This window comes from Canis lupus, chromosome 11 (genome assembly GCF_048164855.1).
Source record: "Canis lupus baileyi chromosome 11, mCanLup2.hap1, whole genome shotgun sequence".
NCBI classification, from domain to species: domain Eukaryota; kingdom Metazoa; phylum Chordata; class Mammalia; order Carnivora; family Canidae; genus Canis; species Canis lupus.
The window spans coordinates 26,488,326-26,514,980 of NC_132848.1; the positions used below are offsets into that span (position 1 = coordinate 26,488,326).

The window sequence follows — 26,655 nt, forward strand, 5'->3', positions numbered from 1 at the left end:
ATTCTCATCTCAAAATATTTAATCTTGTCTTGAAAAGGACACATCCCCGACTTCCCTCCCGGCCACATCACTCCAGCCCACCAGCAGCGACACATTCGCACGCACACACGCACATAAGGCCAATGGGCTACAGTCTGCCTCTGCCCTCTCCGGCGGGGAAGGAGGGGCCTCTCCTTGCCTCTTTCCCCCAACAAGGGTAAAGGGGAGAGGGGCCCGCTGGAATGCCGGCTCCCAGGGGAGGACGCAGAGCCCCACACACTCTATCACATGCACTTAGAAAAATAAAACCAAGTGGTGTTCTGGCATCCCCAACACCGTAAGAGAGCAATATCCACCTGGAAGTCATCTTTGCCATTTTCTAGAAAAATTTATTGCACTTAATGAACAGATGTTAAAGGAGCTCTGGGGTGGGGCTTTGCCACGAAAACCAGGGGCTCTTTGCCCTTTGTGTTACCGGGAGCAGAGCTCCCAGGGTCACGGACGGAGCGCTGCCCGGCACAAACGGGCCCTCCTCTGCTGGTTCCCAGGCCTGCCACCCTGCCTCCGGCTGGAGGACCATATTAGCCCCCCGCAGCAGGGCGATGCTTACCCAGTCAAGGGTTAGTGCCCAATGCCCTCCCCAACCTCAGGGCCCGGACAGACAGCCCCCTTCCTTTGGCCACGGGTAAGAGTTACCCAGGTCCTCCACGAGGTGCTAGCCATCATGAAAGCTCTCTCTAAATATATATATTTCTATATCTAGATATACATTTATTATATGTATATTCTTCCAACATTCTAGCTCATTCATGATTTGTCTATTCTGAGGTTGCAACGAGGCTACCGTGGAGCTGAAGACGGGGAGCTCAGGAAGGCATGCGCCTCCCAAGCAATCACAAACCCACAGAAAGCCACCTCTGCTGGCTTCCCTAGCCTCCAGCGCTCCGTAGACGATGTCAAAGGTCTGAGCACAGGAGCCTCACTCTTTGGCTGTCAGCCCCAAGGAGGGAGTCAAGGAGACTCCCAATTCCTGACGGATACTGAGCAGGGAGCAGCCCTCTCCTGCTCCAAGCACCCGATTCTTAGGCCTGGGAAGGAGACACGCTTTCTCTGAGCGGTCCTCTTCCCCCAAATGTCCACTTCCGTGGACCACTCCTTCCTATCCCCGCCAGGCTCCTGACTCAAAGGAGCTCTTCTGAAAGAGGCCGGCAGCTACTCTCTTTCCAAGTAAGCACTTTGGGAAGGAACCAGACAGCCACTGCCTGGCAGGGAGGAAAAGGAGGGCACTGGGCAGGCAGAAGGTGAGACAGAGGAAAGACATCAGGCCATCATTCCACCGCTCAAGGGGGACATGGACACTAACCAGAGAGCAGATGTCCATCCTTAAAACAAAACAAAACACAACACAAACCATATACTTTCTGACCAAAGAAAAGGAAGAGCTTTTAAGCTGGAGGCTCTTCTACCAATTACAAAATGAAAACTGCCCTCTTGGTGGGTAGCCAGACCAGAGAGAGTGTGTCCGGGTAGGCAAGCTGCCCGGGGCAGGACACAGACATGCCGGATGCAACGGCCCTGTTGTGGTTACAATAGAGTGAGAGTGAATATGGGTTTTATAGAACCACAAAGTCAAAATCAGGAGGGAGGGGGTGGCCTCCCTTGGCCTCAGGGACCCTTGTCAAGTACCCTGGAAGGGCAGGTGTGCAGGTCCCTGGAGGGCCGTGGCATTCCCCTGGGGAGTGGCCCATGGCCGGTGCATGGTGTCCCCCGGTCTTAACATCTGTTATGAAAAGTCTTAAAGGGTCAGGGCACAGAACTTGGAGCCACCACTTTAAATAAAGCCAGTGGTAAGCCCGACAAAGTGCGCCTGTCACCTCTGACCCCTCTTTACCACAGGCTACCCGCCCTGAGCAAATAAATACACCCATCTCCAGGTGCCCTGGCTGACCACAGTGAGCAGAGGGTCCCACGGCTTTCCTCAATGAATCTTCCAGGTACAGCAAAAGGATGACTGAGTCCGCTGACACGAGAAAGGAACAGCTGTGAGATAGAGGAGCCACAGCTGCGAAGACCTCTTCCCTCCACATCATACCACAGCCAGCTTGTGTGGGTGGCCGGTGCCTCCTGGGAAACAGACCAAGGGGCCCCTTGCCCGAGTGGATGGCCCAAGAGCTGAGCTGTGAGCCCTGCGACCCCTTACCAAGTCCCGCAGACTGACACTCCTGGCAGCTCACACAGGGGAGGGATCCTGAAATAAGAACTGGGAAGCCCTCTTCTGCTTTTAGGGAAAGTGGGCTCTGGCCTGGCCCACATTGGAGAGCAGAGCAAGAAAAAAGGGGAACTTCTTGGGAAACATGCCCCAGCTCTCCGCCCACAATGTACGGGGTCGTGGAGGCCGGTTTTCTAAACACCATGCGGAAGGTGCATCCTGGCTCCAGGAAGTTAAGCTTCCTAGGCGAGAGGGGGGGGTTCCTTTTAAATCCAAGATCTGAGCGTGGTCACTCGGTGAAAAGAAACAGCAGGCTCCAAGGCCCAGTGTGGTGGGACAAATAAGTCTCAGGTGGCCTCCATGAGTGGCCTGGAGAAGAGATGAAAAGGCCTCCCTCTGCACTGTGGTCAAGACTCGGGAGACCAGCCGCCTGGGAGTCCCTCCTCCAAAGCAGATGAAAAATGGAGAGAGCCCACCGCCAGGGCCTCATCCCTGGCTTCCAGGCCTCAGAACCACAGGAGAAAAGGGGTGTGGGAGCTAAGAACAGCCTGGTGCGCTTCTGCTGTGGGCCCCAGACCCACACCCCATCCCAGGCCGAGTGGAGACCCTGCTCCCGTGGCCCGGCCCTGGGGGGATACTGCGGAGGAGCTGCTTTGTCTTTCTACCTCTGAGGGAGATGGGAACGGATGTTTCTCTCAAAGACTTTCTGGGGAGGGTGAGGTGGGTGACTGACGCACCCCACCTGGAAATGCGCCCCGCTACCTGAGAAGACGTTGGGCGACAAGGATCACGATTCATTCTGTGGAGACAGGCTCAATGGCCCAGGCCGGAGACTGAGGGAGAGTCAGGGAAGCCTGAGCCCCTGGTGAAAGGAGATCTGTACCCCAGAGGTCCCCTTCCGATTCAACTGGGACATCCAAGAATAGAAACTAAGGCTGATTCACCCGTCTACGTAGATTCTCTCGCATCCCCACGGGTGAGGAGGCTGGCCCCCCAGAGAAGTCGCCACGTGCGCTGGCCATGTGATAATGAAGCTTGAACGTGAACGCTCCTGGAGCAGGTGTGCCACCGTTCGACCATGACGAGTCATAAGTCTCCACGCGTGTGTGGGGTTTCAGGGAGCCCCCAGGCAGAGGTCTGAGGTGCAGGCAGCGCTGCCCAAGCGGGGGACACGGGTTACAAGGGCCCGTACTTGGTCTCATACTTGGACACGATGGTCTTACACTTGCCCACCTCCTTGCGCAGCTCAGCCACCTCCGTCCGCAGAGCCGTGTTCTCCTTCTCCAGGAAGGCTGCCCTGATGGTGATCTGGTTCTCCTTCAGGCGCCGGGCATCCCGGGACCGTTTGGCCGCTACATTGTTCTTCTTGCGTCTCGTCCAGTACTTTTCATCCTGTGGAGAAGTGTCCTTTGTGGGTTTCTCCTTGTTCCCCATGAGGGAACCCAACCCTTCCCTTCCTGCCAGCATTCTGCACCCCAGATTCCTCTTAAAACTCCATCTGGTGCAGCCAGCCAAAAGCTTGGACCCCAGGGAAGGAGCCACATGTGCCAAGGACACTGAAGGGCCCTAATCTTTACCCGGGCATGTGGAAGAAGCAAAGCCCTTGGGCAGTATATGTGGTGGAGGGAAGGGGACTCATGGTCACTGGTTCTGGGCTACTTCAACATAAAGCACTATCGCCTTGCCTCACTTCGACATTTTGGTTGTGGCTAAGGGCCGGCATCCTGCATCCAGTTCCCTGGGTTTAAATCTTGGCTGGAACTGTGTGAGTCTCTTAGCCTCTCATCTTTACGATGCGGGATAATAACAGTGACTCTGTCACGGAGCTGTCTGAGGGTTAAACAAGTTACAATGTATGAGGGGCCTATAGGCAGCACCTGGCACATGGTACAGACCACACAAACGTCTACCATTTTCACTGTCATTGCTACTGAAGGCTCAGAAGCCTCTGGAGAGACAGGTGTAGTTATTTCCATGTTACAGATGAGAAATCTGAGGCCTCGTAAGCTCTTGGTGGCAAAGTGGAGTTTGAACCCAGGCCTGCCAGATTCCAAAGCTTGGATGAAATATGTTCCTTTTGAATTTTTTTATAAGAAAGGATGGAAAGATTTTTGTAAAATCCTCTTCTCCCTCCCACTCTCTGAGTTCCTACAAGAGCATCAGCTTGAAAGCTGCCTTCTCCTCCCTGGGGATGGCAACATACAACTATCTTTTGTCCTTCAAAGCAAGGGCTTGTTCAACGCCAGTTCCCGTGGCCTAGTGAGCTCTGGCCCGAAGGCTGGGCCAAAGCCAGGAAGTGGGAACATCAACACAGTGGTGGCCGGGAAGAAAAGAAAGAAGCTACAGGGAGTCGCACTGGGGCCAAATGTTACCTGACTCTCTCTTTCTTTCTACCAACTGCTGCAGGATATGGCTCCACACGCTGAACTCATGCCTTTCTAAATGGTGTCCCCAAGGAGACAGGGTCCTCCACATGAAATTAAATGGGAGGAAGCACAACCCCTTGGCTCTTGAACCGATGCTGTACCTTTATTTATAACACATAGCAGGTTACCTTCTGCTCATCGGGGACAAAGACCTTCTTGGCCTTTTTGATCATGGGCTGGGGCTTCAGGTCCTCCTCTGCAAACTTGTGCTTCCGAGGGTTGAAGAGCTCCCCACCAGGGACACTGGAGAGGACCAGGTCAGCAGGGTCAGGATTGAAGTTCACATCTACCTCCACACAGTTGGGGTCAATGGGACTCGGTGTCTCCCTCTCCTTTTCCAGGGAGGATTCTGAAAGACACAGAGGCAGATGGTCCCAAAGCAGCTCACTGGACAGCAAAGACACGTCTCACACCTGGACACCTGCTTCAACCTCAAGGTTGCATCAGCCATTGCCACTTGGAGGGAAGAAAAACTGCAACAGCCTTAGCCCCAAAGCTGGCATAAGTGATTCACTTCAACAACACGAATTCTGTCCATTAGGAACAAAATGCTCAAAAGGAAACAGAGGCCCTTGAAAAAGACAGGATTTTCCGATTGTCTCCTTCCCCCCAGAAATGTTAAGCAAAACATTAAATCATTATGCCCCCTAACTTCCTGTGGTTTCAAGTTCTCAAATAATGAGAAACAGCTGAATTCCTCTATGAACTATTATGCGCTAGGGACCCAGACTGAATGAAATGGCTTCCATTTTTGAGTCCCTCAAGACATTATTGGTCACAGCGTTCATTCAGTCTTAGGACAACTCTGAAAGGCAGACAGGTGTTAACCTTATTTTATAGATGAAGAAACTGAGGCTCAGAGAAATAGCCTGGTTTTCCCAGGGTCACACAGATGGTAAGTGACTAAAGTACAATTTGAGTCTGGGTCTGCTTGACTCTGAATCCTTGTTCTTTTCTACCCCTTCCGGCTGCCACTTTATAGTGGACATTGGATTAGAGGCACTTTCAGAATGCAAAGGTTGTGCATTATTAGAGAGAAGTTATAAAAAAAAAAAACACCATCATACCTTTGGCCTACTCATTCAATGCTACTGATAGGAGTACACAAACTCTTAAGTCAACAGATATTTACTAAATATCTACCACATGCCAGGTACTGTCTTTGCAAAGACAAAGCAGCGCACAAAACAAGTAAAAATCCTAGCCTTCATGGAATGTTATTCTAGCGGGGGAAGGCTGACATTACACAAGATAAATTAAAAATATCTATAAAAGTGTTGGATGCCATGTGGCTATTTGGGAGGAGAACATTTCAAAAAGAGTGAACAGCAAGTGCACCAGGATGTACACAGGCAAGCAGTGGTGTATTCAAGAAACAGAAATGCAGCCGATGTAGCTGAAGTGAAAGGATGGGAGAAAAGAGTAACAGGACAGCTCCAGAACATAAAATACAGGGCTTTTAATCCCCAGAAAGCAGTGGTTTTCAACAGGGGATGATTCTGTCCCACAGGAGACACATGGCCACACAAGGAAAAGGGGCATGTTCCTCTGACATCTAGTAGGTAGAAGCCAAGAATACTGTTAAACATCCTCTAACGCACAGGACAGTCCCTCCCTCTACCCCAACAAAAAAAATTATCTGGTCAAAATGTCAATAGTCCCAGTGATTTGGACTTTTGCCCTGAGATGGGAGAAGCCACTGGAGGGTTCTGAGTGGAAGTGTGACATGGTAGGTTTTCTCCGGATCGTGTGCATAAACTCAGTGGATCCTATGAGAGGGGGTTAATTACAAAAAGGGCTGGACATCAGGAGAGTGAATGACCAGGGACCAATGTGGTAACTGTGGGAGTACTGCAGATGCCAAACCCTACACCCGCAAGACAAACAGCCAGGATGCCAAAGCCTGACAACTAGGACTCCCACACTTTGCAGGGAGGAGCAGATATGGCTGCAACCACTTTGTACACTATGTGGTGGAAACTACAAAGGCTGAAGGCATACGTGTCTGATGACCCAGCCCCATGGAAACACACAGACGTATTTACCAAAAGACATGCACATAAACGATCATGGCAGTGCTGTGCATAACCCAAAACTAGAAATGCCTCAAATGCCCATAAACCATAGAATGGACAAACGTGGTATGATCGATCATATAATGGAATCACTCAAGCAATGAAAATGAACAACCTGCTACAGGCACGTTATAAATTTCCTCACAAATTTGAGGAAAAGAAGCTGGACAGACCATACATACTACTTATGTCTTTTAACAGGAGAAACTGAAAAATTAAGAGACGGAATTTTACTTTCATTTCTACCATGTGTATAATTCTTCAATATAAAACTTACTTTACCTGTATTGTGGTTTTATTTCTGCCAGAGGAGTATTCCATAAGTATGTTTGTTTTTTGTTTTTAAGATTTATTTATTCATGAGAGACACAGAGAGAGAGAGAGAGATGCAGAGACACAGGCAGAGGGAGAAGCAGGCTCCATGCAGGGAGCCCAACGTGGGACTCGATCCCGGGTCTCCAGGATCACACCCTGGGCCGAAGGTGGCGCTACACCGCTGGACCACCAGGGCTGCCCTGTTTTTGTTTTTTGTTTTTTTATAAGTGTTGTTTTTTTCCTACTAAACATGATATTTCCTATTCATTCATTCATTCATTCATTCATTCGAGACACAGAGAAAGAGAGAGAGGCAGAAACACAGGCAGAGGGAGAAGCAGGCTCCACACAAGGAGCCTGATATGGGACTTGATCCCAGGTCTCCAGGATCAGGCCCCGGGCTGAAGGCAGCGCTAAACCACTGAGCTACCTGGGCTGCCCCATAAGTATATTTTTTAAATATATTTTGTCAGTGTAAAGTGATTCATATGCCCCTATAATTTATATGTATATTATAAAGCTAGCTATAGGGATCCCTGGGTGGCGCAGTGGTTTAGCGCCTGCCTTTGGCCCAGGGCGCGATCCTGGAGACCCGGGATCGAATCCCACGTCAGGCTCCCGGTGCATGGAGCCTGCTTCTCCCTCTGCCTGTGTTCTGCCTCTCTCTCTCTCTCTCTGTGACTATCATAAATAAATAAAAATTAAAAAAAAAATTAAAAAAAAAAAAAGCTAGCTATAGGTACTGATAAATGTCAGACCTTAAACATAATTACAATAGGCAAAAACAAACATCATACATAATACACATACATATATAATTAATATGTAATGCCAAGCATCTTTGGTGATGGAAATAACGATAGTGATGGCCTCTGGGTGGTAATGACTGAATTGGCGTCACAAAGCATTTCTGGGATACCAACTGTGTTCTATATCCTGATTTATGTGGTAGTTACATGGGTGGGTTCACTTTGTGAAGATTCATCGAGTTGTGATATGGGCACTTCTGTATGCCATACTTTATTAAGAAGGCTTACTTAGAAACAAAATTGGGGCAGATGGGTGACTGACTCAGTTGGCTGAACTTCTGACTCTTGGTTTCAGCTCAGGTCATGATCTCAGGGTCCTGGGATGGAGCCCATGTCAGGTTCTGTGCTCAGCTCAGAGTCTGCATGGTAGTCCCTCTTTCCCTTTCCCTCTGCCCCTCCCCTCCTCACTCTCTCTCTAAAATAAATCTTAAAACAATAACAACAACTCAAAGGAAAATGCCACTGAGACTGCCTAAGGTATAAAATGAAGACTCATTTCCAGCTCTGCCCCCTACCCATACATGGGCCCAGCCTTCTAGGACAATCTAATGGGCACAAAAATGAACTGCCTTCGGGCAGCCCGGGTGGCTCAGTGGTTTAGCGCCGCCTTCAGCCCAGGGCCTGATCCTGGAAACCTGGGATCAACTCCCACATTGCACTTCCTGCATGGAGCCTGTTTCTCCCTCTGCCTGTGTCTCTGCCTCTCTCTCATGAATAAATAAAAAATCTTAAAAAAAAAAAAACCAAAAAAATGAACTGCCTTCAAACAAGAATTCACCTGGAATCAGCGGAAGCCTCTATATCTCATCAGTTTACAAGAGAAAAACAAGGGGCAGAGGAACATGTTAAATGGTACTATAGGGCTACAGTCAGAAAAATCTAGCATTTGCAAAACTCTACAGACCAATGATCCAGTTTCTTCAACAAATAAATTGGAAAAAAAAAAAAAAAGAAGAGACCTTATAGATAACAAAGGATTTAAGAGACAAAACTAAATGAAATCTGTGGATCTTGTTTGGATCCTGATTCAAACAAACAGTAAAAGAGTAACTTTTTTTTAAAGATTTATTTGAGAGAGAGAGATTGAGCACATGTGCATGTGTGTGCATGTGTGTACAGGAGAGGAGCAGAGAGAGAATCTTATTTATTTATTTATTTTATTTTTATTTTTATTTTTTTTTCAGAGAGAGAATCTCAAGCAGACTCCTTGATGAGCAAGGAGCCCAACGTGGGGCTTGATCTCATGACCCTGAGATTATGACCTGAGCCAAAATCAAGAGTCAGACATTTATCCGATTGAGCTCCCCAGGTGTCCCTCTAAACAGTAACATTTCTGAGACAACTTTTTGGGAATTGGAATGCTGATGGATATACTGTCAACTTTTTATGTAAAATCGGTATTTTTGTTATGTTTTTTGGAAGAACCTTTAAATCTTACAGACATATTAAAATACGTACAGATGAGGGGGCAGCCCTGGTGGCTCAGTGGTTTAGCGCTGCCTTCAGCCCAGGGTGTGATCCTGGAGACCTGGGATGGAGTCCCACATCAGGCTCCCTGCATGGAGCCTGCTTCTCCCTCTGCCTGTGTCTCTGCCTCTGTCTCTTTCTCTCTCTCTCTTTCTGTGTATCTCTCATGAATAAATAAATAAAATCTTTAAAAAAAATACGTACAGATGAAATGATATAGTATCTAGAATTTGATTTTAAATAACCAGGTGAGAGAATGGAAGAAGTTATGGAAAACAAGACTGATTATGAATTAAGAATTATGGAAGGTGAGTGATAGTTACATGAAAGTTCATATACTAGTCTCTCATTTTTGTATTTGAAAATGTTTCTGTAATAAAAAGTAAGAAAATAAAATAAAAATAGAGCATGAGAATTCCTTGGGTGTGGGTCCCCTGGGTTCCACACCAACTCCTGGGATCCTTCATGGGAGCCATCAGCTTGTATGCCTGTAACTGAGCCTGCAAAAAACTTTGTAGGGCTCTCTGAGACAGCAGCCATGCCTCCTCTGAAGGGTTCATGTCCAAGCAGCATGAAAACCAACCAACCAACCAACCGACCGACCCACCCACCCACCTACCTCAAGAGGTAGAACAGAAAAAGAACAAGAGGATAAAGGAAGTGTCCTGAAGATGATGATGGTCCTGGCAGCAAGAATGCCTTGCTCAGGGCAGTGCCTAAGGAGTATCTGGCTTTGGAGTCAGGCATCCTGACTTCAAGTGCTGCCTCCACCACCTAGCAGTTGTGTGACCTTGGGCAAGTTACTTCTAATTTCCTCAGGTATAAAACAGGTATGAGAGTATCAATGTTACAAGGTTTTTGTCAGGATTATGTATTAATGCCTGGCATGCAGTAGGTTCTAAACAGATGTTACCTGGTATTATTATTATTATTGTTACTACTGCCTGAGCTTCCCAATAAGCTGTGGCAAAGTGCATGCAGACGCAAAGGGCAGTGTGCTGAGGAAAAGCAGCCTGGGATTTCCATCCTGTAAAGCCTCAGACTGGAAGGGTTCACTCCACTGTCCCAGCCATGTGCAGCACACCAACCTACAGAAAGGCCCAGACTGCGCTGATGTGGCTGCTATTTTTGTCTCCAGCCTCAGGGGACTGTGCTCAAGGGTGAGGAGCCAAGGATTTCTCCATGCTGCAGGCCCACCAGGACCTCTGAGAGAAAGACCTCACTGGGTGTGTGAGGGCCCTCTGGATGGGCCAGGTGGCCAGGCACCCACCTGTGCTGGACGCGGTTTCAGAGGCCTGAAAGACGGCAGTGGAGGAGGATGGAGGAGATGCCGTGGAAGAGCTGGCTGACTCCTTCCCTTCCAGCTCGGCCACAGGCAGCAGCAGGTTCTGGGCCAGGTGGGTGGGGCTGGCGGGGATGCCATTCTCCAGCAGGAACTCATCCAGGTCCATGTACTCCAGGTGGAAAGACTCGCCATCATAAGGGATGGTCTTGTCCCAGATGGGCGGCATGAGGGACGCTGAGACTGCCATGGTGCTGGCTGCCGCAGCCTCGTCTTCCTCCAGCTTCTCCTTCCCTTTTTCTTTATCTGCAGACACAAAATCTGTGATGAGACACCACACCAGAGGGTAATTCAACCTCAGGAGGTAAGCAGTGGGCCTCTCAGGCCTGACTCTTTTCCATCTGAGCCTTGACCCGTCCCAGCAATTTCAAGAGCCTGCTCTGCTCTCCAATTAAAACCTGTTGTTTGTCCCAGGCCCACTGGTCTCCTTCAGCGGTGGCAGCGTGGCCTCACCCATGCCTGGGCTTCCCAGAATGTTCTCCACAAGTTCTAGGGCCTGATGTGGTCCCAGGATTAATTCAGAATAGGCTGTGGGATTGGCATCTGCAGGAGAGAGGCTGCAGGGAGGAAATGGAGTTTCTGCTATCTTAGTAATATTTTAGGAAAGGATATTTTAGGATTCCTCAGGCCAAGAACTTTTGTGTTCTTCTGTCCTGTTCCCTCCAGCGAAGCTTCTCCACAGCAACCCAGCCTAGGGCTTGAATCTCAGCTGTGGCACCCACTTGCTATGTGTGATTTTAATCTCTCCCAGCCTCAGTGTCCTTCACTGTACATGAGAACAAAGCAACCTCTTTGGTGAAGACTAGAGATAACATTTTCTTAAAAAACATTTTTTTAAAGATTTATTTATTTATTCATGATAGACATAGAGAGAGAAAGAGGCAGAGACACAGAAGGAGGGAGAAGCAGGCTCCATGCCGGGAGCCTCGTGGGACTCAATCTTGGGACTCCAGGATAGCGCCCTGGGCCAAAGGCAGGCGCTAAACCGCTGAGCCACCCAGGGATCCCCTTTATTTTTTTATTTTTTTATTTTTTTGTGTTTTTTTTTGGGGATCCCCTTTAAACAACATTTTTATCTTCAAGTAATCTCTACATCCAACGTGGGGCTCGAACTTATAACCCCAAGATCAAGAGTTGTATGCTCCATTGACTCAGCCAGCCGGGCACCCCTAGAGATAGCATCTGAACATGTCCTGTAGGGTTCCTGGCACACAGCAGGCATTCGCTATTACTGTGAGCTCACTGAGGGCAGGGACTACATCTAATTCATTTCTACATCTGAAAGACCACTATGGGAGCAAGCTGAAGGAAAATGTGCATACTGAATGAAAAATGCTGGGTTTCCAAACTGACTCCCTTTTGGTTTATTGGATAGAGGGCTTGGAGCTGTCTTTTCAGAACCTATTTCAGAACAAGCATTTCAAGAGCCTTCTATCTCTGAATAAGCAGGGAAGACTGACGGCAGGTTTTCTGGAAAGAAGGACAGGGCTGGAGCTGAAGTAGAAAAGCTTGTTTCCTCCTGCCCCCCCCCCCCCGTCCCCCCCCCCGCCCAAAGCTTGTTCCCATTCAAAGCAAAACTAATCAATTAGTGGAGACTGGATCCCACCTAATTGTCTCAGCCCAAAAGCTATGCACATAGATACCCAAGAACGGGCAAATTAAGGGGAAAAAAGATGAAAGAAATGTGACAAGGTTAGAAGGGAATCAAAGGGAGGCTAATCAGGGAAGTGGGAGATAAAATCATGACAAGTTCATAATGGGCCTTCAAATTGAGGGAGACAACTTTGAACTCTGGATTCTGAAGTGAAAAAGACAAATCAAATATGATTATGTCAGAAATAAACCAGTCATGCGTGTACTCCTAGACCACAGTCAGTCAGAAAAGCAGCCTGTTGGTCCAATAAAAATGAACACACCCAGTGTGTTAAAAAGGTGGAGGTTTTGACAAACAGAATTTGTTCATGCCTTCTAACCTGAGTTGTTGCAACTGCCTTCTGTACCAAGCTTGGGTGGGCTGGGAGGGCCAGGTGGCCTCCTTGTTCTACTCCTCTGAGATCTGACTCTACATTCTGTTCAGAAACGACTGTGCCCTATGTTGGATCGGATCATGGGAATCAAAGGAGGCAGGAAAAGGGAAGAGACAGAAAAACAGCCATACTGAAGGACACATACCAATAAGTTCCAGGCTTTACTTGGCATAAGCAATTAAAAACATATTTCTTAAAAAATTTTTCTTTTTAAAGATTTATTTATTTCATAGAGAAAGAAAGCATGAGTGGGAGGGGCAGACAGAGGGAGAGGGAGAGAGAATCTCAAGCAGACTCCACTCCGTGCGCTGAGCCCAATGCAGGGCTCAATCTCAGAACCCTGAGATCATGACCTCAGCTGAAACGAAGAGTCAACTGCACCACCCTGGCGCCCCTAAATTTATTTTTAAGTAACCTCTATGCCCAATGTGGGGCTTGGACTCAAGATCCCAAGATCAAGAGTTGCACATTCTACTGAGCCAGCCAGGCACCCCAAGAATATTTTAATCAGTGTTTTTATATATATATATATTTTTATAAATTATAGTCAGAGTTTTAATTATACGAGATGATAAAGGTCTAGGCCCATTACTTAGGTCACAGGGATGCACATCAGTGGTTGCCAGTGATAGTGTAAAAAGCACCAGACCAGGCTGAGAGCTGTAAGACCTAGTTATGTGACCTTGAGGAAGCACCCTCACCTTCTGAGCCTCAGCTTTCCTCATCTGGGGAATGGGAGTAATATCTTATAGGACTGCTATGGAAGACTACATACGATTATGTCAAAGTGCTTTGTAAGCACTGTGTGAATACAAGGTAGAATTATTGTTATAGATGGTGGCTACTTAGTAATCTTGAATAAGAACCTGAGAGATGTGCACACCTGTCCCAGTAGCTCCTCTCATCCCCATCATCTGGAACAAAGCACTACCTTCCAAACAAAGAAAAGGGTCTGTGCACATGAGGTTCCAAAGCAGAAGGGGAGAGCCTGGCCTTACCTGATGTGCTGAAGCTATTTATAACCCAATAGTGACAGCCACAGAGATGGGAACCTCAGCACACACTCAGAAAAAAAGGAGAAACAGCATTTTTTAAAAAGAAAATTAATTCCTCAAGACAGGTAATTTACAGAAGGCTTATTCCTTTCCAAATCCTTGAGCCACACTGATGGTTCTCAGAAATTCAAAGATCTCAGACTGAAAACATACTTCAATGCAGCTCAAACTTCACAATAGGTAGCACTCCTCCTGTGCCCTGAACCTCCGGTTCTCAAAGGCCAAAAAACAGGCCAAACCTGCTTTCCACACAGGCTCCAGGGTCCTTTGTGGCCTAGGAAGCAAGCAGCAGCCCAGCCCTGCCACAGTGGCCCCAAAGTCTAGGGTCAGCCCCAACAAACCAGGTGAAGGGCCACAGTGGCCTCGTTCTGACTCTCATCCCCCTACCTGCCTCGCCCCAACCTCCCCCTGGGAGGGCACCTGGCATCCCTTCTCCTGACACCCCTCCCCCACCTCAGCAGCGGAAAATCTCCCCGGTGTACCTAGTAGCTGGGGATACGCACATGCAGGGATGAAGAAGGGTCCTCCTCCCAGGAGCAGGGAAGTCCATATACAAAGACAATCCACCACCGTATGTCAGCGCTTCTCAAACTTTGGTGGACTTTGGAATCACAGAGGTGGGGTGCTCCTTCAAATGCAGGTTCCTGTCCCAGCAGCCGCAGACTGGGTGGGCGAAGGGTGGGGCCCAGGAACCAGCATTTTAAACTAGCATCCCCAGTGATCCTGCTGCAGGCATCCCCAGGGAAGGCGCCCTGGAGCGCCCGCTAAGAGGCTGCTACGACCCCCATCAGCCTCCTCAGTAACCCCTACACGTCGCGCGCGCCCTGAGGCGGCCCCAATGAACCTCCTCACCGCGACCCCCACCCCACCTCTCCCTCCTGCCCCTTCCCCGCCAACCTCCATCTGACCTAGCCTCTCGCTAGCCACCCCGACCTTCTCTTCCCAACGCCCTCGCCTCGCCCTCCGCGGCCCTCCGCAGGACGGCTACACCCTGACCTCCGACCTCCCCGGCCCCGCCCTCGCAAGGCCCCGCCCCTGCAGAAACCCCGCCCCCGGGCGCGCGCGGACCCCCTCCCCTCACCGAGGCGCGCCTCCCGCGGGGGGTTCTCCATCAGCTTCTTCAGGACCAGCGGGAAGGAGCCCGGCAGGCCCCTCTCCCCAGCTGCGCGCCCCGGCCCGGGGCCCGGCCCCGCCTGCGGCTCCACAGGCGGCTTCTTTCCGCCGCCCGCGTCCGACATCGTGCCCCGCGCTCTGCTCGCGCGCCTCGCCTCCCCCGCCCGCCCCCCGAGATGGGCCGGAGCCGTGCGACCCGCAGCAGCTGCCGACACGGGCAGCTACTGCGCAAGCGCCCAGCAGCACCCCCACCTCCCTCCATCCCTACCCCGCCTGCGGACAGGCGCTGGCATATTAATTATTCATGAGGCCAGGCCAGCGTCCCCGGATCGCGGCTTCGGATTGGCCCATCCTGCGAGGAGGGCAGGCGCAGCCTTCCGGGCCGTGATTGGTCCGGCCGCCGGGGTTAGCGCGGCACGTGTGGGGCCAGGTGAGGAGCGACGCCGGAGGCCCCGCCCCATCCGCCTCTGTGTCACCTGATTGGCGCCGGCTGGAATCGGTGTCATGGGGCCTCTTCGGCCGCAGCCCCTTATCCTCAACCCGTGGTTGCACCTTCGCCTCCCTCTTCACAACCCCCGCCCTCCTCCCAGACCACCGCAGCCGTTCCCCCTTCCCTCTCATCGCAATCTCGCCACCTCCTGACGCGCCACTGAAGGGAGCTGGGCTGGGCGAGGCCGGGCCGGCCGGGGGAGCCTATCAAGTGGCCGGCTCGGGCCGCGCGTCCGGCCCCCCGTGGGTCACGTGGAGCCGCAGCCGAGTCTAGTAGCGGGGGGAGGGGGAAGAGGCGGAAGGCGCGGTGCAGCCAATGGAGGGCGGGGGCGGGGTCCGGGGCGGTGCACGAGGCGTAGCACGTGCGGGGCTGCGGAGGGGAGGGGAGGGGAGGGGAGGGGAGGGGCGGGGCGGGCCTTTCTGTTCCGGGGACTCTGCCCAGGGTCGTGGGACGGGAACGCGAAAACCTGGCGCGCGCCCCTCCTCCTCCACGACCCAGAGGTTGGCTGAGGCCAGGGCCGCAGACGGCGACCTGCCCTGCCCGTAGGGCTGGCTGGCCTGGCCGCGGCTGCGGGGCAGGGGGGCCGGGGGGGGGGTGTCAGGTTCCCCACGGATCCGGGTGCTGTGCGGGTGTGGCGGCCAGATAAACACTAGCGTGGAGGGCGCGCTCTTGAGGCCCGCGGGTGGCCAGAGAGGGGCTGCCTTGCGCCGGGGCCAGGGCCACGCTTCGTCCTCCCCTTCACTAGCTTGTGACCTTGGGAAAGTCCAGTGGCTTCACTAGCGCCTGCTTCCTCATCCATAAAATTAAGGGGTTGGGCTCCTCTGTAAAATCCTAAACAGCTCTGCAAGTCCTGTACCTCACTAGGACTTTCCCTTCCTTTTCCTAGAGAAAAGCGAAACAAAACACAATTTCTTTTCGCAGGGTACCGATTACACCCTTTGCGGGAGAACCTCCTCTTAAAACACGAATAGTCCCTGAGAATTCCTCAGGAGACAGTCGAAGTGTAAAATGTGAGTGGGTACCGTGGAGACGGGAGAGCGCCCAGAACTTTGTCCCTCATTAGAGCACAAATTACACTCTGCTTTGCACCCAAGCTGTGCTGGCCTCTGCCGGCCTCTAAACTCCCCTGGGGGCGGGGGAAGGGGTGGGGGGCTTGGCCTGTTGATCCGGTTTCTCACCAATGAGCCTGGGGCTTCCAGTAGCCAGGCTGGGGAGCGGCAGAGTACAGGCCTTGGTGCACAGAATAGGTTCCGGACGCCAACACCCGCCTAGCTGAAAGCTGGCCAGCTGATGCAATCAGGATTTTGCTGGAAGTTGAAGAGGAAAAAGAAGTGGGGCCCCTGAGCAAACCTGGGAAGCAAGAGTTTTGAAGGGATTCTGGGGGAATGGTTGGGCCAGGGTCATGGCATCTGGCTCCAAATTCGAGTTCTCAATTGCCACACACGTGACACTTTGGTCACCTTCTGGTTCGTGTCTCCAGCCAATGGCTTCACATCTCCAGGCCTCCTTTACTGGTATATCAAATGGAGGTAGGGCAGGGTCTACCTTGTGGGGCTTCCAGAAGCCAATGCACTGCAGAATTGTAAATGTGCAACAAATGGTAGTCTTCATAATTTTACTAAACATGGCTACAAACCCACTGCTCGGTGTATGCTGATTCTCTGTTTAGTAGAAACACTAAGCTGTGCACAGATTTGTTGCGTTGTGGCCTTGTTGGTGGGAGTTACGTATGTGGTTAAACAAAAATATCTTAGGGGGACTCCTGGATGGCTCACTTGGTAGAGCATGGGACTCTTGATCTCAAGGTTGTGAGTTCCAGCACCACACTGGATGTAGAGAATACTTAAAAATAAAATCTTAGGGGTGCCCAGGTGGCTCAGTAGGTTAAGCATCTGCCTTGGGCTCAGGTCATGATCTCAGGGTCTTGGGATTGAGTCCTAGGATGAAGTCCCCACATCACACTCCCTGCTCAGCAGGGAGTTTTGGGGATGTCTGGGGGCTCAGTGCTTGAGCGCCTGCCTTCGGCCCAGGGCATGATCCTGGAGTCCCAGGATCGAGTCCCACATTGGGCTCCCTGCATGGATCCTGCTTCTCTCTCTGCCTTTGTCTCTGCCTCTCTCTCTCTGTGTCTCTCATGAATAAATAAATAAAATCTTAAAAAAAAAAAAAAAGGCTGGTTTGGCGGTGGAGAGACTTGCTGCGTTAGTTAAATGTCTTATTTTCATGGCTACCATGACATTATTGAAGGGGTAAAAAAATAAAACAATTTTCAAGGTATTAGAGGAGGATTTGTCATTTAACAATGGAAAGTTGTAACATTTGTTTATAACAAGGGTGGATGTAGTAAGGAGTAAAGATTCAGATATCTTTGTAAGCTACAGTTATCCAAAAGGCATAATGCCAGCTCTACTTACCACTCAGCCTGGAGCAACTAACCTAACAGGCAAGCAACACAGGTTGGAACTTTAAAACTCAGTTTTGATTTCATTCTCTTTTCATGTCCTGACACTCCCCATGTGTGTGTATTGGTTTTTTTTTTTTTTTTCTCCTGGATAACCACAGGGTAAATGGTGTGTCACAAACACTGTGGGAACATTATAAACATGTTCTCTCTCGTGCTTGCTTGCAAGCTAGGAGGTTAGCTACGTTGTGGACTGGCAGCGTTCAATAGCACCACTCTGGAGGTGGGGCGAGAGCCATTCCATTCTGGGCTTCCTTCTCTAGCTGAGAGGGGGGAGCCATAGCACCTCTGGCTAGCCTGTCTCCTGTCAATCGGTAAAGTGGGAATAACAGCGTGGCCTCACCCCTTCTCGTGGTGGAGGAATAGATGTTGTGAGAATTAGCTGATTTCCATAGGGTGTGTGAGCCCTGTGAAGAAAAAAGCTCCATAAAAAGGACATGTCATTACACAGTTAAGACTTTAAGGTATTGGGACGCCTGGGTGGCTCAGTGGTTAAGTATCTGCCTTTGGCTCAAATCATGATCCCGGGATTCTGGGATTAAATCAATCCTGTATCAGGCTCCCCACAGGGAGCCTGCTTCTCCCTCGGCCTATGTCTCTGCCTCTCTTTGTGTCTCTCATGCATAAATAAACACAATTAAAAAAAAAAAAGACTTTAAAGGTATGAAGTGGGATCTCAGTGTCCTTTAGTGACAGGGTTTCAATGCAGTGATTTTTGAGAGAAGTGTGGTCCAGGGGTGAATTTGTGGGCTTGGGGGCAGGCATGGGTTGGATCTCCTCTCAGCTGCTGACTGGCCACATGGCCTTGGGCCTGTGACTTCTCCTCAGCCTCCTATTTGTCTCTCAGAAACCAGGGTAGATATGCATACCTCACAGAGCAGTTGTGAGGATGAGAAGCATGAGAAGCGATCTCAAGCGCCTGCCAGAACAGTATGTGGCATGGAGTGGGTGGGCCTCCACCCTTCCCCTTCATTCAGGTTGTGTCAGGTCAGGAGTAGAATTATTTTGGGAGGCTGGGTTCCAGAGTCAAAGCTACAGCAGAGATATGGATGTGAAATGTCTGTTTTCCAGAGCTAGACTGGCTTTAAATTCTCTTTAGTGTTTCGGGAACCTGCTAACCAACCCAAGTTAAAAAGGTAATTAAGGGGGAAAAAAAAAAGGTAATTAAGGGGTGCCTGAGTGGCTCGGTTGGTTAAGGGTCAGACTCTTGATTTCAGCTCAGATCTTCATCTCAGGGTGATGAGTTCAAGTCCCTCATTACGCTCCACACTGGGAGTGGAGCCTACTTAGGAAAAAAAAAAAGTACTAAAAAAAACCCAACCCAACTTACTTGAGCATATGCAGAACAAGTGCCTTTTGTTAAGCCATTATGCCAATTCAGAGTATTATTATTTAAACTTGAGTTTCAGAGGAGCTAAAACTCCAGCAAGGGAGCCTTTGGCCACAGCGATCCATTTGGCCAATGTTGAGCATCTAGTAGAACAGTACCACTTCCAGTCTTCCGACTTACTGAGCATGGTGTGTGTAAGAGCAGGACAATGAGAAGGCTTCCACGGAGCTCCAACAAAGCCCAGTCGTCTGTGTGCTTTGCCAGTCCCCAATGCAGGAGAGCACAAAACTTGGTTCAGGGTAGTAACTCAGTAAATATTTGTTGGCTCGCTTTGTTGGCAGTGCTGCTAGGAAGGTTGACAAAATCTTTCAGAGCCAAGTCCTATACATTTGGAACATTATTGACATTAAATAACAGTCATTGTGTTGATTCACAGTCGAACGTGGAATAGCAAACATGAGCCATCTTCGATGGCAAGTCCCCTAGCACAAGGCTGGCCAACAACCCACATACCTGTGGCTGCATAGTTCTGGGCTGTGGTTTGTACCTTGGTCTCAGTGTGCTCTAGGGGAGAAGTGGTGGGTGGAGGCTCTTCACTAACTCTTGCCCATCTCTTCAATACGAGTTTCCTGTTTGGCTTGCCTCTTGTCCACCCCCAGGGTTCGGGTTACAGATGGAGCGCTGCCCGAGAGTGCCATTTCCAGAGAAGCCATCACCTCCAGCCTCTGCCACGTCTCAACAGCCACCGACAACCATGGTTTCTCCAGTGAAAGCTGTGCTGATGGTGCAGCCGTAGGGTGTGGGCTCTGGAGTCAGACCATCTGGGTTTAATTCCTACTTTGCTTGCTAACTGTGTGACCTTGGACAAGTTACTTAACCTCTCTGTGCCTGAATGTCAAAAGCAAACCCTTCAGGCACGCCCCTGAGAACAGCACTTGGCACCCAGCAAGCGCTTGGTGGAAGTTAACTCAGCCTAATTGCATTTTGGGTTGTCCTGGGAATACCTCATTCCTCCCCACCTGCCACTTCCCCAAGAACAGTGGGGGTGGGCAGGGACTCTCAGGCAGGGTTATGACAGCTCCAGGCTTCTTTATGATCTCCAGGGCCCTGCAAGTTCTCCCCTCTTCAGGTCTCTCCACCTCCCCCCTCTACCTCTTGTCCCCCTTGCTCACTTTCTGCAGCCACAGTGGCCCTTTATTCCTCAAACAGGTGTTTTTTCTGACCCAGAAAAGGGCCTTTGCAGGTGCTATTCCCTCAGCCTGAAAGTTCTAGGTGTTGCTCATTCTTCCTCCCTCTCTGGACCTCTGCTCCCATGTCACCCCCTCTGAGAGGCTGGCCCTGACCCTCCTCTTTGCTGATTGTCTGTCTCTCCCCACTGGAATGCAAACACAGGTGTGTGTTGGGGGGGAGTGTTTGTGTCATTCACCCACCCCCAAACCCATGCCACAAGCATAGCAAACGCTCAATAAGCGATTAGATGACTGAGGAGATCCTGTGGGAATCCTGTGGGAAAGGATGAGCCCGGAGCAGGCCGAGCTGGGTTGGGATCCTTGATAAGTCTGTGGCCTTCCCTTTACCAAGCATCCATCTCCTCATCGTAGAATGGATGATCCTACCTCCCTTGCAAAGCCATTCCACAAGTGGTGACGTAAAAGCTCACATTCAGGAAACTGGTTCTTAGAATCAGGATTCATTCCTTGGGCAGTGTCACCTTGGGTCAGGCTCCTAAAGGTGCGAAACCATCTGCAAGGGGCACTCTTAGACTCAACTGCCAGTTTCTGGCACTCGGTAAGAATGAATTTATCACATTTCTCTGTGATTGGTGATGGTGGGGAACAAATAGAAAAGAAAGCTTGAGTCCCTAATGTGGGAGCAAAGAAGAGAGGCTAGTCCACACACTGGCCTGAGGGTAGCTGATTCCTCTAAGTGCATTTCCTTACCATTTAGAGGTGGTAGGATTCAAGGAGCTAATGTACCCAGTATATAGAAGACCCCCACCCCACCACCGCCTCCTCCTTTTCCCTAAAAGCAAACTCCACAATTTCTCAGTTTCTCTCTGGTTCCACCAGGCTGGGTGTGGAGGCAACCACATGGACTTTTCCTGAGGCCAAGCTCAGAACAGCCCAGGGTGCACTGAGTCTACTTCTTGGCCCACTCAACACAGTCCTCCCAGAGGAGGACACCCAGGCTCTCTCCGTGCACCCCTGCCTCTGCCCTAGCACGTCCCACTGGGATCCCGCCTATTACTCGGCCCTTGCTCTGGCCAGCACAGCTGGTACCGGTGGGTGCAGACAATGGCACCATGCCCCAGGAGCCTCAGCACCCATTTCCAAGGAGACAACCCTGTGTATGCTCCCACAAACTTGCAAGATCCAGTTCTTTCAAGGAGAATATCCTCGGGAAGGAGAGTCAAAAGAGGGGAATGGAGGGTCAGATTACAAATGTGATGTTGGTGGAAGGAGCATCATGCCAGGCCCAGCTGCTGTCTCTCACAGGAAAACAGTGTAGCAGGGATCCCTGAATGGCTCAGGGGATCCCTGAGTGGCTCAGTGGTTTGGTGCCTGCCTCTGGCCCAGGGCGTGATGCTGGAGACTTGGGATCGAGTCCCACATCAGGCTCCTGCCTGGAGCCTGCTTCTCCCTCTGCCTGTGTCTCTGCCTCTCTCTCTCTCTGTCTGTCTATCATGAATAAATAAATAAAATCTTAAAAAAAAAAAAAAAAAAAAAGAAAACAGTGTAGCACTTCACAGTGTGCAAAGGCTTCTCCATAGGAGAATTCATCTAATCTTGGCATGAATACCTGTGAAGCAGGTATTCTTTGTACCTTGTACAGATCGACGGTGGGGGGCCTGTCAAGGATTCCCTGTTGGGTGACCCACAAGGGATTCTAGTCAGAAGCTCCCGGAGGCAGGTACCCTGACTGCCCAGCTCAAAGTAAGGGTCTTGTTAAACCTCTGAGGTGGGGGTGGGTGGGGGGATGGGGAGTGTTCATGCCACACAGCTCCCTGGATGCCTGAGAGACCAAAGCTGGCAGGAAAAGGAGGGACTAGCCTCTGAGCACGGCTGAGGCCCCATGGGTTGAGGGAAGGATAGGATGTAAAGATCTAACAGTGTGGTTGAGAGAAGCAGGGTCTTTCCAGAGGCTGGAGAAGGAAGTGAGAGAGAGAATGTGCGACTTGGAACAGAATCCCCTCTTGGAAGAGGATCCTCCAGAGAAAGAGCAGGCATGGAAACAAGAAACATCCTGATCCCTCTAGGGATCAGGGACCAGAGACAGAGAGAAACTGAGTCAGGACTCAGGGTACAGAGCCACTCTTTTGCTGGATATGAATTTGTCTGCCCTCAGGAAAGTCAGTCAAACTGGTGGCCACAGTGAGGGGCCACCAGGCAGCCATGGTGACCTGAAGCCAGGGGGGCTCAAGGCTGGTCAGCTCTGCTAGACAAAGTGCTTGACTAGGGACAGGAAAGAAGTGGAGGTCTGCACAGCCTGGTGGGGGAGGCCCAGGGGCAGCAAGAGGGAGAGAAGCCCCAAGATTGTATCTGAGGAAGCATCTCCGAACTAGAACATGGAGTGAGAGGCTGCAGGGGAGCAGGGTCTTGTGAGAGCGCACCTGGGATTTCTCACACTCGGCACGGGTTGCGTCTATAATTCCCTCATGCTGAACCCAAGATATGCTCTGCACGTGACCCAAAGGTGTGTGGAAGCAGTCACTGGGCTGGAGAAAGTGGAGAGCTTGTAAATAGGCCTCAGGCCCCCATGGAGAAACTACCCCTTTCACACCAAAACAAAGGGTGAGCAATCCTGGGGGTAGGCCTGCTTTCTGGGGCAGCTGGATGTTTCTCTTGTCTTCCTCCCATTGAAGTCAGATGCCAGGGTCGGGGGAAACAGGGAGAGAGAACTTGTAAAGTGCTTGCTACATGACTGCTGGAAATTCTAGTTCTGTATGGGATGTGTGGTCTTTTTACCAAGATATATTGGTTTTCAGGTAGATATGTTTATTTTCATTAAAACTATGGAGAGGGTCGCCTGGCTGGCTCAGCAAGTGGAGCATGAGACTTTTGACCTCGGGGTTGTGAGTTTGAGCCCCACGCTGAGTGTTGAGATTACTTAAAAATAAAGTCTTTAAAAAAAAAAAAAAAGATATGGGGAATCTGGGAGCTTTGGAGAATGGTGACCGTGGTTTGGAAGCCATAATGAATGAGGTCTTTGTGGGGTGCACTAACACTGTTAGCTCTTCAACCTTCATCCCCTCATCTGCTCATTGGTATCCATCAGCCCCGTGGGGCCTCATGCTTCTGACCCCCAGTGAGATGCCACATGGGAAATCGATAAGAGGTGGCATGAGACTCTCGTTCATGACCCTTGGACCGACCTAGCCATACCAGACAAACTGAATTTCAGTCTGAACTCGCCAACTCTTGGAAAAGCTCTGCCTGAGAACCTGGGCAAGTCCCCTCAGTGCTGAACCCCAATTTTGCCCACCCATAGGAAGCAATGGGGACTGCCCAGCAGTTGTGGGGACCAGGGGCCAGCTGGGAGCCAGTGGCCAGCAGTTGCTGCCACATTTCAAAGGCTCTGTGATCCTAGTCCAAGGAGCAGTGCCCTGAGTCGCCCCAATAACCCTTTTCTGTCCAGCTGAGGGGTGTCCCTGCAGAGCTGCTGGCCACCCAGCTGCTCCCTGTGCACACACTGGGCCATCCTGAGACACCCTATCTTCCCCGGGCGCCTCTACCTCTAGCTCTTGGAAAGACTTCTAGCTTCACCCACCCACACAGCCCTTCAGAGATGGCAAGAAAGTCAGCTGTGGCTTCTCTGCCAGGCTTAGTTGAGAGTTTCCTGAAGAGACGGGCTCCTCTGGGTTAGCAGCCGGGGCCTGAGGCTACACGGGCATAGGAACTCCTCCTAGGACGCCTGCCTCTGAGGGTGGCCCCGACTGCCCCAGGATTCAAGCCACAGGGTGCGTGGTCTGAGGGGCCTGCGCCCAGAGCTCTGTGGGAGAGCCCACGGGGACCCTGCCCTGAGCTTGGGGAGCCACCTTCCTCCCTCGGGGAAGGGTCTCCTCACTCCCCAGAGGGTGAGGGCAGGGCCTGTGGTGTCTGTCCCCAGGCTTCAGAGTTTGGGAGTGGCTAAGAGTCCTTTGGAAGGAAGTCCTGCGGGGACACCCAGGGCTCTGGTGACAAGACAGATCAGGTGTCAGCACAGCTGGATGAGCAGAGAGGGGTCCCCCAAGGGGGCAGCTGGGGGTCCTAAGTCTGCTCCAGCAGCAGGAGACCGGGGGGCTCCTTTAAAGGCGCATGTGGATTCTGAGCAGCGAGGACCTGGGTGTGAGCCCCTGACATCTGAGCACAGAAGAGATTTGGAGAAACGTTTATCAGGAGGGAGTACTCTGAGCAGGCTGGCCCCCAAATCTAGCCATGGGCTTGTTTCTGCAGGCAGGCTCAGGAGGCACCTGGTGCCGGCTGCTGGCGCTGCCCCTCTGTCCACGCCCTCCTCTGCTGGCTCCCGGGCCCCGTGTTTGCCCGTGTATCCTAGGAACCGGGGCTGCGAGCCTGTGGTCCTGTTACATAACAGCTTCCATGCCATGCAGGGGTTCAGCCCTCCAGCGAGCGGGAGCCGAAGCAGGCGAATGGAGGAAAGCCTTTTCTCCAGACACCGGACACTGCCCAGATCTACAGCCTCCGCCAGCTGCCGCCACCCCACACACACAGAGGGAGGGAACTTAACACACAGTCGGCGGCGTTCAGTGCTTCTCCCAGCACAGTGCGCGGGTCCTGCCCATGCCCCACGTGAGCACAGCACCTGTCAGTGGCCGCACGCTGGCCAGGGCTCCCGGAGCCCACAGGCCCAGGAGGCAGCCCCTGAGCTGCAGTGGGGGCTCCCCACTCTCTCCCTCTCTGCACCCAGCCCTCCTCCTGCCCAAGAAGGGGGCCCAGGGCAGACCTCGAGCGGGGAGCTGCCCGTCCCGCCACCGTGCCTGCGACTGCCCCCACCCCTCGGGCACAGGGGCGGCCAGCCAACCCAGGCCACCTCCGTTCCTACCTGTCCTCTTTTCTGGCCAAGGCAGAGAGTGCTCCAGCAGGGACTTGAGGACCTCAGGCATGTCCATGGCAGGGGCCACTCCAATCCGGTCACAGCTCGACATGGACATGGCCCGGCGGGAGGTGCTTGCTTGGGGAGTTCAGAAGCAGCTAGAGAGGCAGGAGCTGGCCCGGGAGCCGCAGGCTCTGGAGGCGGGCGGGGCGGGAGCCCGAGGCAGCCAATGGGCAGTAGGGGCCCCGGCCCACCCGTCCACCCCCGGCTCGGCCGCCCGCCCGCCAGCTCTGGCTGCAGCCAGGCCTTCCCTTCCCGCTGCCTGGCAGGGCGGGCCTGGCCCTGCGCCAGCAACAGCACGTGGAGCCACCGCGCCAATCCTCTGACAGAGCCCAGCCTGTTATCTAACTTTGCAAAGGGAAGTTCTCCCCCAGGCTGGGAGCCATAACCAGGCCTGCCAGGTGAGACAGGGAGATGGCTCCCCGCCCACAGCCAGCGTGCGCCGCACACCCAGGCGCGCTCGGCCGAGGGGCCCTGGTGGCCAAGTGCCGCAGAGGGCAGGGCCGGCCATGGAAATCAGTGTGGCCCGGGACCGGAGACCCTGGCGCTCCGGGCAGCACAGCACGAAGGTCGTACTCTGAGTTGGCACGGACAGGCACAAGGAAGGGGGATCACGCCTTCACCTGCAAGCTTGGGAGCCTCGAGAGGTTGTTGGCACAGTCTGACGCCCGTGCATCCTGCAAGGCACACAGGTTTGCGTGTGGCGTGGCTAACTGGGGCTTTGCGCCATCTGCAGAGCCCGACGCCTGCTCTCCTAAAAGACATGTGAAAACCTGCAGCCTGGGATTCCTGTGGTCTTCCGGGGAGGGGAAGAGGCAGGTGCCCTGCAGACAAGCCCTGGGTGGGCCCACAGAGCAGCACCACTGAAAGGGAGCGGCTCAGACTTGTCTTGGGTGATGTCCTGCCTCCCAGCCCATCCTGGAGACCTTGGTGGCAACTGGCTGTTTGCTTCCTGGCCCTCTCAGCAGGACTTTGGCCTCTGTGGTCCCCAGGCCACTTGAGCGTGTGGTCAAAGCCAAGGTTCCGTATGTCCCCCTCCACCAAAGACCAACATCAGACTCGGCAGGCGAGGTAGGGGATGTAGGGGGGTCGGGCTTTTGATTCTGCCGCACACTGATGTGGGATTTGGACAAGCTTGCACTGCTAATCTGGATCTCAGTTCCCAGACTCTTCAGTGTTGTGACCTCTGAAGTTCTTTTCGACGCCCATTCCATGTCTCTGACACTCCCAATTGGATGCAAGAAGCATTTGGTTCCCCTGCACCGTAGATGATTTCTAGGCAGTTCTTCACCGCTTTCCCAAACTCTATTTTGTACAGAAGCAGAAATTCTCCAGGAACCCCTCTGGCCTCTCCCCTCCCCAACAGCCCTCAGCCTGTCCTCTAATTGCCCACCCATCCTCCCTAATAGCCCTCCCCAAACTCTGCTCTTTTCCCCAATTAATTAAAAATCAGTCTCAGGCTCCAAG

At 51.9% G+C, this 26,655-nt stretch overlaps 1 protein-coding gene and 1 long non-coding RNA gene across 4 annotated transcripts; one reads left to right on the plus strand and one right to left on the minus strand.

Annotated features, from left to right (window-relative positions):
• Window position 1: 1 nt before the first annotated feature.
• On the minus strand, window positions 2-25,424 carry TEF (TEF transcription factor, PAR bZIP family member). Of its 3 annotated transcripts, none has more exons than XM_072843784.1 (4): window positions 25,138-25,424; window positions 10,551-10,868; window positions 4,743-4,963; window positions 2-3,580 (listed from the first exon to the last, which is right to left on the minus strand). In XM_072843784.1, the coding sequence occupies exons 1-4, from the start codon at window positions 25,244-25,246 to the stop codon at window positions 3,365-3,367; spliced, it is 864 nt and encodes a 287-aa protein (XP_072699885.1). In that variant the 5' UTR covers window positions 25,247-25,424; the 3' UTR covers window positions 2-3,364. The 3 variants fall into 3 exon arrangements, with proteins under 3 accessions (XP_072699885.1, XP_072699884.1, XP_072699883.1); XM_072843783.1 differs by lacking the exon at window positions 25,138-25,424 and adding an exon at window positions 15,294-15,547; XM_072843782.1 differs by lacking the exon at window positions 25,138-25,424 and adding an exon at window positions 14,786-15,063.
• On the plus strand, window positions 10,425-12,850 carry LOC140642766 (uncharacterized). Its single transcript, XR_012039165.1, has 2 exons — window positions 10,425-10,926; window positions 12,700-12,850. It is a non-coding gene; the product is annotated as an uncharacterized lncRNA (long non-coding RNA).
• Window positions 25,425-26,655: the final 1,231 nt, after the last annotated feature.